Consider the following 16,739-nt stretch of genomic DNA (forward strand, 5'->3'; position numbering starts at 1 on the left):
ATCTGTTGAGTTAGTGTGACAGGACTATATTCACATGGTCACAGATTAGACATTAACACAGAAAAATCAAATTAACTGAGAATTAGTGTAGGGGAATTGCAAGTAATTCCTTTAAAATGCTATTTCAATGTTTTAATGTTGCCACTGAAATAAATAAAGATTAGTATGGGGGAGGGACTGGGTGCCTGAAGAATTAAGTAATAGCTTTATAAATATGTTGCTCTGAAATGAGTAAACAGAAGACTAATGAGCCAAAGAAAGCTCACCAAATGGTCCAGGGAGGAGGCAGTTAGCAGGAGGAATGAGAGGAGAGGAGCCAGGGTGTCTGTGTTTGGTGGGATGGCTAGCCAGGACACCCCATGGTGTGACTCTGGGTTCAGACCTGGGAAGTGAGGAGGAACTGGGAGAGCTTAGGAAGGGGATCCAGCCTGCAGAGCCCTGAGAAACCAGCCTTCTGGAGAGCCAAATGAGGAGAAATGGTGGCCACGGGGTTGATGAAAGCATCTAGATCCCAACAAATCTCAAAGGGGACATTTCCTTAGGAAGGCAGGGATAAACTCAGTATCTATGAGATGACTGCTCTAGAAATGTTGACTTCTCATGCCTCTCAGTATAAAAAAAAAAAAAAAGAATATGATCATGTACCCCTAATAGATGTGTTTATTTAATGCATGCATGTACTATTGTACTCGTACATTATATACATTTTAAAACATATATAACAAAGTATTTTAAAAGATGCATCTAACATGAAATACTTAATATTTAGAAATTTTTTACCTTTAGTAAAATAAATTCTATAAAGCCAATATTATTTTTAGGAAAAGCTATACAGTTAAATATACTTCAAGATTGTCAAATACTCAACACTCTGGGATGTGATCATTCACAAGTTTGGTTGAAATTCAGAATAAATGGATGTTGATTTTAAGGGCTGACTTAGCTGAAGATATCTCACAAGGATATACAGAAGTGTAGTAGGGCAGGATTTCATCAATGATCATTTCTATTTTCCAGTACTACCCACCACTCGTAATATGGTTTGGGTGGAGATTTTGTGTTAATTTTCAACTTGGTTGAGCTTTCTTCAAAGTCATTGGAAGGTACTGTCTTTTAAAAAGAGTTTTTAAACACATAAGTTCTCTAAAATTCTTTGGTAGATTTAAAAATAGAAAATTTGGGCAGCCCCAGTGGCTCAGCGGTTTAGCGCCGCCTTCGGCCCAGGGTGTGATCCTGGAGACCCGGGATCGAGTCCCACATCGGGCTCCCGGCATGGAGCCTGTTTCTCCCTCTGCCTGTGTCTGCCTCTCTCTCTCTGTCTGATGAATAAATAAATAAAATCTTTTAAAAAATACATAAACAAATAAAATAAATAAAATAAAAATAGAAAATTTTGCTTTTAAAAGTTCAGATATACTAAGAAATATTTTGTTGACAAATAGTTTTTTTGTAAAAAAAAAAAGTCATATAAATGGGAAACATTTCTAAAAATCCATTTTGAAAATGCTCTTTTCATAGCATGAGTTTCTTTCAAATAGCAGTTATTCTCTTGTTGATACAACATTACCTTGACATTGGAGAAACAGGTTATGAGTGTTTGGTCTACAAAAAATAGCCTCCAGAAAGCAGGTCACTGAAAACCACTTGTTTTCATAGATGAGGTGGGCCAATTTGAAACACTTGTCTTTTTTGTAGAAGAGAAAGCACACAGTCCTCTTTAAGTGAGACTACACTAAGTACTGTGCCTCAAAATAAACATCAGACCTCTCTATGGCAAAACATTTTCATGATTATTCCCCATCTTATTACAGAGAAGAGTAAAAATTCAACTGGTTTTAAAGGTTGTATTTTTATGAAATTAACCATATTGATGACATTTGCTGGCATTTCTGGCACTTCTGTCTTCACTTCTAGCTTCTTTGCTGCATTAACTCTCCTAGGACCAATAAGTGAATCAATTTCTTGTGCTGGCCTATTTTTGTAACCTTACTCTGAATTCTTTTTTATTCTAGTCAAAGCAGCTGTTACCTTACATAATTTTCCCATAAAGCATTATTTTAACTAACAAAGTCATTGACTTTTGAAAATATATCTTTTTTGGTATCTCAGTCCTTTAGTGACTCACAAATAAGTAGGTGTTCCATTTCATTACTGAAACAGAATCAAGCAAATACCCTTATTTGGAACATGTGAGAAACAGCAGTACTTTCCTCCAACTGCCTAGCAAACCTCCCACACTGCATACTGTTTCTTTAAAATTTTAGCAATGTTTCTATGCATCTTCCAACGGAATTTGCTGACAAAATCAGGCATTTTATTTTGCAGTTATATTGTTTTCCATGGGTTATTACAGCTATTTTTTTTTTACAATATAGTAAAAGGAAGAATGAGCATTTTCTTAATGATGTGCCTTTTTGTCTTAAATGAATAAGTAAGAAAAATTCCAAATAGGCTTTTAAATATTCAGTTTAGTAGAATTCTGGACTAGATTTAGTATTGCATAATTTTAAACATTGCTAAAACATTTTAAACTATTTGTTTTCATTTTGTGGATCTTTAGATTTTAAATATCTTCCTAATTATGATGGCCCCATCGCATCATTAAGTATTATCTCAAGGCACAATCTATGCTTATGGTGAGGATCTTCTTTAATGATAGGGGCTAGAAATTTGTATTTCATATTGTCTCTTGTAGCTTCAAATTTTAATTTTTTAGTCTGACTTCTTGTCAATCTGAATAGATCATCATGGTTTTACCACATCTTGCTGCTGAGCATATACCAGTGCTAAGAAGGGTCAACCCAGCCATTTTCTTATGGTTGGCCTACACCTGCATTCTTTATCTTATTTTTAATCCTCTTTTTTTTTTTCCCCTGGAGAATTTTAGTTTATGTGTCCATTTGTTAAAGTTTAATTTAATTAAAATGAAATAATTTAATCCATAAACGTATTTCACTGAGTGAGCCTACAGAAACTGCAGTTCCTTGAATTAAGTCAAAAGGAATTAATCTGGGGATCCCTGGGTGGCTCAGCAGTTTAGCGCCTGCCTTTGGCTCAGGATGTGATCCTGGGGCCTGGGATCGAGTCCCACATCGGGCTCCCTGCATGGAGCCTGCTTCTCCCTCTGCCTGTGTCTCTGCCTCTCTCCCTCTTTCTGTGCCTCTCATGAATTAAAAAAAAAAAAGTGAATTAATCAGTGAGTGGGGTCTTTGTGGATCATTCCTTCTTCCCTCAGGACAAATCACATACCACAAAGGACACAGGACACTCTGAGATATAGATGGACTAAGGATGCCAGGATCCACCATATCTAAAATATTAGTCAAGCTCAATTTTTTTTAAGATAAAAAATATATCTGGGGATGCTAATAATTTTTTCACCTATCTCATGGATCTTCTTGGGCATCCCACTGGGCAACAGATCTTCCAAAGCATGACCTGTTTCTAGTGACTGCCATTCCAAGTCCTCTCTGCTCATTCTGCTGGGTCAGACAAGGACTTCACAGCAATGGACATCTGGACCAAATAAAGCCCTTGAGTCAGGAAAAAAAAAAAACAAACCCTCAAGACTTGCCATGCTATTTGAGAGAGACCTGTACTTAACAGAGCCTGAATTTTTAAGGACACCCACTCCTTCTTCTCCCCATAATAGTTCAGCTTCCCTCAGGGACATTTGTGAAAGTATATCTGTGATCACAAAAGTCAAAAGTTTCTTAGTTAATCTTGGCCCAATTTAAATGGACTAACCTTCAAGTCCAGCCTAAGGGCTGAACAAACATGTACTTCAGCTGTGGAAACAGCCTGGCCCTCTGTCCCCTTTCCCCTTCACAAAAGGAGATGGGCAAAATTCAAGTCCAGGAGATGCTGTAAATGATAGAATCATCCTTTCTCTGGTGAAGAGCGAGCTCTGAATGAGCTATTAGATCACTGCTGATATCCTTGCATCCAGATTTCTGTGGCTCTGAGATGCAAAGAACCCGGATCCTCACACCTTCGAATGTTGCTTTGTGCGTTTCAACAAAGATAAGCCTGGTCATCCAAAAAGCCACTAGTAATCACATCTTCATTACCATTAGTGTAGGGGAAATATAGTATAACAACTCACCCCTCAAAATCTTAGGAGGAAGATCAGATTTCAGAGAATTCCATGAAGAAATCTATATGACTGTTAAAACCCATTTTATTATAAATTATGCCAAAGATATATATACTTGGGTCCTGAAAATATTACACCTTATTCCCTTCCAGAAGGAGGCAGCAACCCGTAGGTGAACAGCAAAAGACAGGCATTTCAAGCCTTTTAACCTCTGTGCTTGGCAAACAGGTTGATTGTGAACAGCTGAGCCAGGCCATGCGTTACCTGCATCTACAGTAACAAGACTGAGAGGGACCAGGGCCAAAAAAGGTGCCAAAGCTTGGAAGTCAATGACCTTTTGGATAAGAAAGACTCTAGAGTCATCTAAGGGCATCTGGTGCTCACAATGAGAGAATACCAATGCTTATAATTTATTTAACACTTGGGCATAAAAAATCAGTAGAGGTCAAGAAATGGCTGAAATTGGCCCAGAAGTGCCCACGGAGAGAAAGGCATGAAGTCAGGCCAGTAACTCTATAATCACACTAAGATGCTTTTGTCTTTTTTCTGTTTAGGATTTGCAATTACAATCACGAGAATTCCCAAAAGTAATGCTAGAAGTTTCAAAGTCAGTGTCTTAAATGGGAGACTGGGGTTTTCCATCTCCACGGGTGAGGTCAGCCACCCAGTGGATGCTCTGATGGGGGTACCAGATGAGAAGAGGGCTACGAGATGAAATGAAAGAGCATCTCTGGATGGTGCTTTGGAACCTCGACCCCCTTTAAATCATGAAAAGTTCCTCCTTTTGTGTAATCTCTTCCCTCCAAAGCCTAAGCAGACTGTGAAAAGCTGCTTTATAAGTGGCTCTGGACATTACCCATGGGCTCTGATTGAGGATATGCCAAAGTTGCCAGTTTTCTCAAAAAAAAAAAAAAAAAAATTCCCCCCACTGGCCAGTGTAGTGTTTGACATGGCCCTGCTATTCCCTTTCCTTGAAGCTTTCTGATTTCAGGAGGATTGAGTTAGACTGGGGAAGGCCAACTTCCCCCACCATCCAACACGGAGAGCCTAGCACGGTGGGTTTAATCAGATCATGACTCATCTACTTGTGGGAGACCTGAGGACCAGGGCTAGGAGTGTCAGGAGAGGACATGCCATGGGGGGACCCGGGATGCGCAACTCCCGGGGACAGCATGAGGACACCAGGCACGGAGTGGAGAGAGATGGCTCCAGAGTCACTTGCTGCTCGGGCATGGCTCAGATGCTGAAGCTGAAAACCCCATCCTAACAGCACAGATGAGAAACCCACACAACCTAATGAATAATGAACTTAACTAAAATTCCCAGCACTATGCTCGACTTCAGCCACAAGATGGCAGGCAACAGTGGAAGATTCTCCAGAGCCTTGCCCAGAAAGCATCCTGAAGACCTGAGGGAAATCAAGCTCCCACTGTCCAGTCCACCAGCTGGCCATCAATGATACATTTATGAAGCTGCTACAGGTTAAATTCTTGTTGAGAAGGTTCTAGATTTAATTACCATCCACTTAGAGAATGAGATAGAAATATGTAGAAAACCTTGATCTTCTATTTGACTGTCATAAATAAGCCTCAAAAAAATCGACTTTCGTTGGTTACTGCTGGTAATGTGGAAGAAAAAGTTCTAGAATTTGAGTTCCAGCCCTGAATTCTAGTTCCTGTTCTTAAGAAGGTCCTTGACTCCAGGAAGCCATGCCCCAGAGCCTCAGTTTCCTTCTTGGTTGGACTTGGATGAACTTTGGGATTTCTTCCAGAAACCAGCCATGGAATGAAATAGCATGTGTGGGGAAAGCAGGCTGAGAACGAAGTGGGCACAAACGTAAGGTCCTGCAATGCTTCATTTCCACGGCATCCTTGGGGAATGGGCTGTTCCACATGACGAGTTTTCCAGATAATTGAATTTTAAATGCTGAAACTTGTTTTCCTTTTAACCTTCTGTAATGGAAATCTTTCTAAAGTGTATTACACGCTTCTCAGGCTTCTTCAACAGCAAGCTGAATATAATTTCACCTTGTCCGAATGTGTCTAGGTCATCGCGACACCACCTCTTACTATATATACAGTCCTGAATAGAGCACCGGTGCCTTTGGGCATATTCAGGTAGGCAGGACGCTCATGCTAAATGGCCCCAGAGACTATATTATAAAGGTATAATTGGCATTTCTTCCTTTCTGTATCTCCTACATCACCACCTGCAGTCACTTCCCCAAGTTACACCTTCTAGCAGCATTTGACACTCTGTTTAAAATCTGCTATAACCTAGAGAGAACTCAAGGTTGCTATGGGTAACCAGAGTCTGAGCTTGTAACAACCCTAAATTTAATTTTACACACAATTTAAAGGCAAAGGGTACTGTGCTGAAGGTTACGTGTGGTCAGGGCTGACATTCAGTTAGCTCGCCCAGTGTGTAATGTAATGTTCCTCTGCTAGTTGGCCAATTGCCCAGAGCCCCTTGGGCCCTCCTGCCAGCTCAGCACCCTGACCTGTCTCCTGGGATCACACAGACTTCTCACTTGCCAGTTACTCAAAGGTGCACTCTGGCTCCAGACCTCTGTTCCTGGAGGCACCAGCATCCTTTCCAATTGGCTGGTACCCACGCCATCCCCAGATGCTCAGTATTTGATCTGAAGGCTCTTCTCTTTCCTGCCGAGTGCACCGCTAAAGTTTGAGGCTCTCCTCTGTCCCTCAAACTCAAAGGCCTCTTCTCAGTTGCATGCAGTGCTGTGGGTTCAGATCACCTGAGGCTGACCAGGACAGGTGTTAAAAGTTAGCTTTGACTGAACATCTACCATACGCCAGATGCCTATTCAGGACATCAACTAAATCACCTTATCTAATCCACTAAATGGCCCTATTGGGGAAATAGCATCAACCTCCTGTGGCTGAGGTAACTTGCCCAAAGTCACACAGCCAATAAGTAGGCCTGGAAGCCAGTTCCATCTTTCTGAGGTCAATGTTCTTTGCACTATACTCCCCTCCTGTTTATTAATGTACAAAAAAGTCTGGTCATGGTTCACATCCTGGAAAATACATTTTAAGTGAAACATGGGCCCTTTTACTTTTCAGAAAAGGCTACTTGTTTTGTTGTGTGGGTTATGTTTTAATTAATTCCATATTTTGTTACCAATTTGGAACAATCTGTCCTCAGGGAACAGATCTGGTTTACTTATAGAAAGCTGGCTGAGGGAGGGAGGGACTGGGGTTACAAAGTATTCCTTGTAGGAAATGATCTAAAAAACCTTCCCAATTCTCCCTCCACCAAACAAAAGTAAATAGAACATTCCAGAAAATCCCATCTTCCCTAAAGTAGGTATGATAAGAGCTTGCAAACAAAAACCTTCCTCTGTGTGTTGTTGTTACCAGCTACGCCTGCAAGATGGGGCTGTTCCCACTGAAAAGAATTAGGGGCTCCCAGGGCTGCAGGGGCCGAAGAGGTGGGGGTGGCTAGAAGCAAACTGCAGGGATCCCTAGGTGGCGCAGCGGTTTGGCGCCTGCCTTCGGCCTAGGGCGCGATCCTGGAGACCCAGGATCGAATCCCACATTGGGTTCCCGGTGCATGGAGCCTGCTTCTCCCTCTGCCTGTGTCTCTGCCTCTCTCTCTCTCTCCCTCTGTGACTATCATATATAAATAAAAATTAAAAAAAAAAAATAGAAGCAAACTGCAGACCTGAGGAGTGTCATCCAGTAGAAAGCAGAATGGGCTCTGTAATTTTGGGCCAGTCACAGCTTTGCCTTTGGAACTGGTTCTGGGGTGCAGAAAGATGTCAAACTCATAGCTATGAATTCTCTGCTCTTTCCCCTGGGGATGAAGTTTACAGATTGACTCTAAGCTAATTTTTAAAATAAGCAAACCATGACCTCATCTTCCACATTTTGCACCTGCTCCTCCCACACGTAACACCCACAACTTTCAGAGTATCCTCTTCCAAAACCATTCACCATGCTCTCTAGTTTCCAGAGTAACTCTAGTGAGGGAGGAAATCATCCGAATAATTGACTAGCCATAGGCAACAGGGTCAAAATACCACATGTATTAGTTTGCTAGGGCTGCCATAGTAAAGTTCCACAAACGAAATGGCTTAAATGACAGAAATTCATCTCACAAGTTCTAGAGGCTAAAAGTCTGAGATCAAGGTGTTGGCAGAGCCATGCTCCCTCTGAGGTACCAAGGCAGGGTCTGTCCCAGGCCTCTCTCCTAGCTTCTGATGGTTCCCTGGCTTGTTGCAACATAACTATAATCTTCACTTGGTGTCTGTGTCCAGCCTTATCTTAACTAATTACATCTGTAATGGCACTATTTCCAAATAAGGCCACGTTCAAAGGTACTGGGGGCTTAAGACTTCAAAATATGAATTTGGCAGTAGTGGGTCGGTGGGTGGACACAGTTCAAACTATAACATCATCTAAGGTAGTTTTGAATTCAAAATGAAACACAAGGGAAGGAGCAGGGGGGATTCTTCTTCCTTTATGACAGTCATTTCCCTGTCTGCATGTCTTATCATATTTGATGAACACAAATCCCAGGTACATTTGAGAACACCCAGACATAGCAATTAGCAATCCCACAGAACTGTTCCTTGACCTTTTCTCCTATTTCCATCAGCTTCAGCTATTTCAGTCCAGATGCCTACTGACCACATCCATCCAAATATCTCTTCCTGACCACACAGAAGTGGGATGGATGGTGCATTGGATGAGGTACAACTCCTAGCTGGGACTCAGAGGAGAGTGACTGAGTCTCTCAGCTCTCACTATGACATCACCGCATCACTGCTTCACTTCTGTGAACTTCTAGAATGATAAAACCAGCTCAGGCGGGTCAAATGAAATGTCTCAGAGATTCACTCCTAATATGTTAGCATAAGCAGATGCAGCTAACCTCACTCCCACCCTCACTCTTCCGTCCCGAGGTCTCAAAGCTAGTTGCTCGAACACCTGTGGAGAGAACCCAGAGTCCCAGACTCAGTTCATTGCTTCCCCCATCACACCATACTTGCCCCCTTCTGGGAGCCTCCATTAAGGAGTCTAGTCTTATGTCCCAGTTTCTGTCAGGACTCTGGGCCCATCATCTTTCTATTTTTCTGTATATTCTTTCTTAGAAAAAAAGGTTGGGGGGGGGCATCATCCTATCACTCCCTCCAAGGAATAAATTAAAATCACCAAAGAATCCTCCCTTGGTAGCTGGAAAGCCTTCTTATTTCAGGGTCAGATATACTTTCAGTGCCTGGGACAGAGAACTTTGCCTCTTAAAGACTCCACAGCCTTAAGCAGTCAATGGGAGGGGCTTCCTGAACAGATATGAGAAAAATTATCCAGTATGGGAAAACTCTTCCAAATTCTAAAGAATCTAGCAACCTCTTAGATAAGAAACTCCCAGTCTTTCCAAACACTCTCCAGGTAGAATAGTTACTGTGAGGCTAATATTTTATTGAGCACTATGTGAAGCACCTGGTGGTTCAGTGGTTGAGCGTCTTGCCTTTGGCTCAGGTCATGATCCCAGGGTCCTGGGATCGAGTCCCACAGGACTTCTCTCTCTATGTCTCTGCCTCTCTCTCTTCATCTCTCATGAATAAATAAGTAAAATCTTTTTAAAAATAAACACAGTGCAAGCCCTTTATATGCATTATTGCATCATTTAGTCATTGGATCAATAGTGTTATCATTCCCATTTCATAGACAGGGAACCCAAGGCTAAGAGGGATGACTTTTCCAAGGTCAACCAGCTTACAAGTGTGGGAACCTGAGGAGGCAGCACAGTTGTCTGGCTCCAGAGCTGGAACTCTTGACCATTATTATTCTCTCCTACTGGATGTCTCCTCCATGCTCTTCCTTCTGCTTCTGCATCCAAAGTGGCTCCCCTCAAAACTGACAGCTACAAAAGGCAGTGGCTCTCAGGGACAGCTCTAGGAGGGCTGCCTCAAGCTCCATGTTGATCCATGCTTCTAGCCCCAAGGACCCACCTATCAGGGACTGGAGTCACCTTCTCCATACCAGTGAATACTATAGTGGTCAGTCCTGTTTCTTTTCTAAGAACAATTTCTAATTTTATTTTTTTTAAAGATTTTATTTATTTATTCATGACAGACACACAGAGAGGGAGAGAGAGGCAGAGACACAGGCAGAGGGAGAAGCAGGCTCCATGCAGGGAGCCAATGCGCAACTCGATCCCAGGACTCCAGGTTCATGCCCTGAGCCAAAGGCAGACGCTCAACCACTGAGCCACCCAGGCATCCCCAATTAATTTCTAATTTTAAATAGAATCATTTCAAAAAGAAAGAGAAAGAAAGAAAGAAAGAAAGAAAGAAAGAAAGAAAGAAAGAAAGAAAGAAAGAAAGAAAGAATCATTTCTCTTCAGCACCCCTCCTTGAAGATGAAGCTTCTCCCAATAACTGCCAGTTCAGGATTCAGCCATTAGCCAAGAACATCTCTTCAGTCAGATGGGCAGCCCAAAGGAAATATTGGTGAGACTCTACTAAGTAGTCACACATGCCAGCCAGCCCTGTGCTAGGACTATTCCATGCATTGGCTCATTTAAACTTAGAACACACTATATGTGCCTGATGACTTCTTGTTGCCACTCCATGTCCACTCTCCACCATTCTCCACCCTACCCTCTGCCCCAGGTTGACACGTATGGACAGTCTCAACTGGCTCTCTTGCCATTGGCCTCTGGCTGGTTTCTGCCAATGGAAAGCTTTGATAGGATACTGAAGGGAAGAAAAATATTAAACTTAAGGTACTTCTGTTCTGGCTTCTTCCCTTCAGGGTCTCCTTGGGTTAGATGTCTTCTCATTGGAAGGTTACTCTGCTTCTCAAGGTGACCCTGTCTCCATGATTTTCTTTTCTTGGAACATAGGAGTCCTCCTCACAGGAGCCCCTGAAGGCTTGACAAAAGTTAAGCATCTCAGAATATCTTCAAACTTCTCTTTTTTTGTCTCATCCATATACACCCATACTAAAACCCTGGTGTGCCATAAAGAGTCAGCACAGCAAATTTGGGGTATTCAATCCATGTACCTTCAAAGAAAGGACTGGTTCTTGACTAACTCCTGGGAGGTAACCTCTATGTCCTTGGAATATTCTGCATGATACCAGATAGTTTATGCTAATAACGTGATTTACAGCAGGGGCATTGGGCCATGTGGCATTAGTTTGAACTCTGCAAGGACTGAACTCTGAGTAGCTAAGGTCAGTTACACGGGCGCTCCATGTCTGGGTGACTGACCCTTAAGAAAAACCCTGATGCCAAGGCTCATGAGCTTTCCTGGCTGATAACATTCTACAGATGTCACACATCACTGCTAGAATTGAGGTCTTCTGTACAATCTACTGGGAAGGACCACCAGTGGGAAGAGTGGGAAGCCTGCACTGATTCTCTCTCCTGGACCCCACTGCATACCTTTTGCCTTTGTTGATTTTAATCTGTATCTTTTTACTGTAATAAACTGTAATCTTGAGTTTTTCTGAGTCCTTTGAGTCCTTCTAGTAAATCCCTAAGGTTGAGGGTGGTCTTGGGGACTCTGAGTCACCTGGGAAACAACAATCCAATCATAACTTACTGCCATGATATGTGGCCACGCAGGTAAAAAACAGAAATATACTCATCATCCACATGGATCTTCCAGGATGGGAAAACAAGGGCGACGGCAGGGGTGGCTAGTGGTCCAGAGATAGTTCTAAGCATCTCAAGGTCCTTCTGGCCTTTGAGTCTGTGACTAGGGTGACAAGGGACGGGCAGATAGAAATATATCCAGGACCCAACCTTTGGTGTTCCAACTGGAGGGGAGATGCTGGGTTGAGTACAAGAGGGTTTAACTCAATGTGACATTTCTCATGCTCTTGCGTCATGTACTATTTTTTTTTCATCTCTAATCCAAGTTTCAGAAAAAAAGCAAATACCCTGAGTCTGAGTTCTCTAAGAGAGAATGAAGCAAAAAAGAAAGATACAAATACCACAGTACTTCTACTTAGTGTATCTTCCCTTTATAGGGTAAATGCCACTGACTTCTTACCAGAGTGGATCTCATAACCCTCTGCAGCTACAGATTGGAGCAGCAGACACAAGTGAGCCACAGGGGTCCCCCTTCCAGCCCCTGTAGGAACTGGCACTCCCCCACTCACCTGGCCCCACTGACATCAACTCCAACCATCAGCTGCCCATTCAGGGAGAGGATTTCATCGCGCAGTCGGACCTTGCCACTCTTCCCTGCTGGGCTGTTCTTCCTCAGCTCTGTCACCCAGATGCAGCCAACGTCCAGTACAGGGCCCTGGTGGGTTTTCCTCTTCTTGCCCCCTCTGCGCTTTTCTCCATAGTCCCCAAAAACAGGGATGTTCCCAAAACTGAGGCCCACAGTCTCTGTGTCTCCCAGCTCCTTGGTGAGGTACACAGTACAGATTTCCATTCCTGGGGGGCTGTGGTCAGGTGGGACCACACTCTCATCCACAGCAAAGTTGAGCTGGATGTATTCCTGCAGCTTCTGGATGGCTGCGTGGCAGAGACGCTGCTCTGGGCCATCCCCACCCTCCCGCAGGCTGTTCTGCAGCCACTGGTAGAGGAGGGGCAGGTGCAGCATGGCATTGTCCTGGGTGATGGGCATGGTGCTCACTCCCAGACACCAGCATCATGAGAGGACCTGCTTCTGGGGGCTGGGCCCTGTAAGGCCCCATGTCCCTTGGGAACCCTGGCTGTCATCAGCTTTGCCTGTGTTCATGTTCAGGCTGGCAGATGAGCCTAAAGGATGCCTGCTTGAGACTGGGCTGTTTGCTTTGGCAAGAGGAGGACAGGACACATTAGAACAACAGTGGGACAATTGCTGTGCCTGGAGTGCTCACCAAAGAGAAGGAAGGAAGTGTCTGACAAGGTCTTGTTTGGTTCCTTTCACAGCAGGGCCCATGCAAATGACCTGGAAATGGGCTATTCCTCCAGCAGCCACAGCATGACCTCACCTGGTCCCATTTATGCCTGGAAGAGATAAAAACAAAAAATTTCATTCACAACAGTGAGCCCTCTGATACAGAACACATCGCCTCCTGTAACAAAGAAGGACTGCATTTGCTGTTTTGAGTCAGGAAGCTAATGCCTCTTCTCATTCCCCAGCTAAGATCCCTCCACCCTGTATACACAGACAGACTAACAGACAGACACAGACATACAGACACACAGATGCACACACACACCCTTCCGCTGGACAGAAACCTCTGGAAGAGTGACTTGCTCTAGGAAATTTTCCTGATCACCAGGGAAATAAGATGACTTTTTCTAGAACAAATCCCATCAAACTCCTACCCAACCAGGAGGCTATGTGAAAGACTCCCTGGAAGACTGTTAGAGGGGTTCTGGACATATTTAAGAGCTTACATTCTTAGGAAGTTAAAATCTACGTCCATTTGCCTTGATCAGCTCAACTGCATACTCAGGAAGGCTCTCCATCCCAGGACTGACAATGATGCCAAGAGGAGAAACAGCCAATCAATGGCACAGAGAGATGTAGGCTCTGGCTTAGGACAATACCCGTCCTAAGCTTAGCCATCATGTAGCCTCAGAGGAAATCATGTCCCTATGCACCCTGTAGCTATTTGTTGCTTCTCTTCTTTTCCTTTGGTAAACTGTTGGGATGCCCTACTCTTAGGCCAGTCCTAAAGCTATCTCCTCCAGAGAAATGATTCTCTATGCTTCTGGGTGAGGAGACTTGGCCTCTCCCTGGCTTGCCCTTGAACACACCGCTCAGAGCAGTGATGTATCCCTCCGGCACTGCCAGCTGCAGCAGGCCTGTCTCCCCTGCAAGAGCTTGCAGAAATCCGCCCCCCCGCCCCCGAATTCTGCACAGTGCCTGGCACACAATACAGCCCCACAATGAAAGGCTAATTTAATTCCATTGCCAATCCACCAGAGAAAACTTTCACCTCCAGCCTTTGTAAACAACAGAAAAATGACCCTTTTCATTCTCTCCTCTGAATTTCGCCTTCTCCCAGAGAAAGTCAACATAAACTATGCCATCTAAGATGGAAAACATTCTCTAGCCTTCTTAGGAAGTGATTTAACAAGAAATAATAATAAATGGGAGAGGTGTCAGAAGCCATGTCAATAATACATGACCTTATTACTCAGTAACCATAAAAAAATTTCCAATATAGCAAGTTTTGAGCTTTCAAAGAACTTGAGTGCCAGCTATTAATTGGTTCCAAATAAATCAAAAGCTTAGCAAATATCATCTACATAATCACATGCCTATTAAAAAAGAAATGCAAGATCAAAGCAAAGATAATCCATAAATGTACAAAAACTGAATGTTCCCTTTGGCCAAAATAAGTAACACCTCTCGCTGCAAAGTGACTCCACACAGACATATTAAAATCTTATGAATAAATCAAAACATTTTCCATCAGGCCTAGCAATCTTTACGAGTCTCCATTTTCTCATCTGTAAAATGAGAAAGTTAAGCTAAGTGATCTCCAAGGTCTGTCAAATTCAACAGAGAGGTCCTCCAACACAGTGACGGTGTCTCATTCATTGGTGTACTCCCTACCCCAGCACAGTGCCATCAACGTGTAGACTCTCAATCATTGAAAAACAATTTTAAAAATATCCTTTAAATTACAATTTTAATGGCCAATGATTCAGGATATTAGTCACAGTTCAGATGGTCCCATACATATGAAAACAGGGTAAATATCTTCGACAAGTTGCTTTTTAAATAAATCTGATTGAAGAAAACCCTAGAGAACTTTTCTCCTTGCTGTCAACTTGTATTCATTCGATACATATTTCCTGAACATCAATTAAGAACCAGGCCTTGAACTTGGCACCAGGAGTATACCATCAATAAGGCAAATTCCTCGCCCTGAAGGAATTCATAGTCTAATGGGGAGATGCCTAAATAAGTGGAGATCAGTGTTTAGAAGTCTATGACAATCCTCTTAACAGAGGTGACAAAGGTACATTCCTAGAAGCCATGTTTGTGGAATATAAACTCCCCAGGCACTGGTGATGGGTCCAGAGTTAGGGATCTCATGCAAGCTGGAACACAGTTCTTTCCTAACAACTGAGGGCTCGGATCTAGAGAGAGGGGGTCTAGTCTTAAGTGAAGAGAACGATAACTTTTGAACTAGTGGCTCTAGAGGCAATGCTGCCGTGAAGGTATTTCTGTCCTGCCAAGAAATAAAATAAAATTGAATAGGAGAAGGCAGAGGTGAAAGCCTGGGGAGAGAACACTGGTTTCCTCATGGCATTCCTCGTCTTAGTTTCAGACACCTTGGACAGGGCTACATTGCTACCCTCCTTGTCAATCCAAATGACTGTATCAATCCTTACATTGAATCACATTTAGAAAAATTTAACTACTTAAAAAAGAAGAAAAGTAAAGCAAAACTAAACTTAAAAAAAAATCCTTCAAATGAAAATAAACTTTACCCTGAGTTGGTTCCTGCACTTTGCACCTCGAAAGTTAATACGCTGGAGGTGGGCAAAGCTGATTGGTTCAACTTGGAGCAGGGTCAGGAGATATCAACCTGGCTGCTGGGAGCCCACCCTCTGACTGTGAATGTTGTGGGCGCCGGGAAGGAGTTTTCGGAAAAGGAAAGGTTACTTCAAGACATTTAGTCTTATTTTGATGTTCATGGGCTATATAACTTTTTGATTCCATACATATAATTGGGAACTTTCCAGTAATCCCTCCAGCCTCTATTCTATCAATTCCTTTTTCTGTTTCTATAAACAAGGGAAGTAGAAGTGTCCCAATCTACTACAACGATTTGAGATGACTCAGGGCATAAGAGGAGATACACAATTTTGCAATACTATAAAATGAGTGGTTCTTTCCAATTTCCAATGAAGCATTCCAGTGAACAAAACATTGACCCAGAGAAGATACAGAATAGAAACCTGCAAATAATACAAATACATCCCTCAGTGGCTGACCTGTGCAGAGGTCTAAATGCTTCTCATCTTGAAGATCCATTTCAACAGTGGGCAGAATTTGTGGACATGAAAGTCTGCAAAGCATGTTCCAGTTCACTTTTGTCTATCATATATAATTCTCCAATTAGAGTCCCATCTCAAAGCAAACAGCCATGATAATTTAAATTAATTTTGACCAGCCTGAAGCTGACAGCCTTAGCCATCCAAAATTCAAAATGAATGCTTCTTAGCAGATTCTGATACTGTGTTTAGAATCTACCAACTTTCTCAGATCCTCTTTCAGCTACACTATGCATGCACAGCAGGGCCATATCACCCACAAGGGGCTGAAAAGTAATTCTGGGTTGAAGAGGCCAACAAATTTTGGATATGATAATGGTTAGTGCCTACCTGCAAAGCTCAATCCTATATGATAGAATATTACTCCTTAGTATTTAATATTTTGCGTTAGAACTTAAGTTAAATTTTTTTCTTCAGGGTGAGGAGATCAGGAGAATAATGCAAAAGATGGAGAAACTCCAAACTAAGTGAAACCAATCATCTGGCCCAGAGTCACCTGAAATCCAGAGGCTAAATCCTGAAACTGGCAAGGGGGTACACAAAAGGGTCCTCAGGTTTATCCAGACCTTCTAAGATTCACACTGGGCTGCCTTGTACTAATTCCCTCTCACAATTGCCCGAATTCTTGATGTCCTCCTATTCTGAATTC

The 16,739-nt window shown here is 42.8% G+C and overlaps 1 protein-coding gene across 2 annotated transcripts in view; it reads right to left on the reverse strand.

The window, feature by feature from the left end:
* Positions 1-16,739, reverse strand: part of PDZD2 (PDZ domain containing 2) — a 358,446-nt gene that overhangs the window by 216,401 nt on the left and 125,306 nt on the right. For both annotated transcript variants that reach the window (XM_077896342.1, XM_077896341.1), the window contains exon 2: positions 12,235-13,075. In XM_077896342.1, the coding sequence (XP_077752468.1) occupies positions 12,235-12,710 (476 nt within the window). In that variant the 5' untranslated portion in view covers positions 12,711-13,075. The remainder of the gene's footprint in view (positions 1-12,234; positions 13,076-16,739) is intronic.

Source organism: Canis aureus, chromosome 4, assembly GCF_053574225.1.
Source record: "Canis aureus isolate CA01 chromosome 4, VMU_Caureus_v.1.0, whole genome shotgun sequence".
Lineage (NCBI taxonomy): Eukaryota > Metazoa > Chordata > Mammalia > Carnivora > Canidae > Canis > Canis aureus.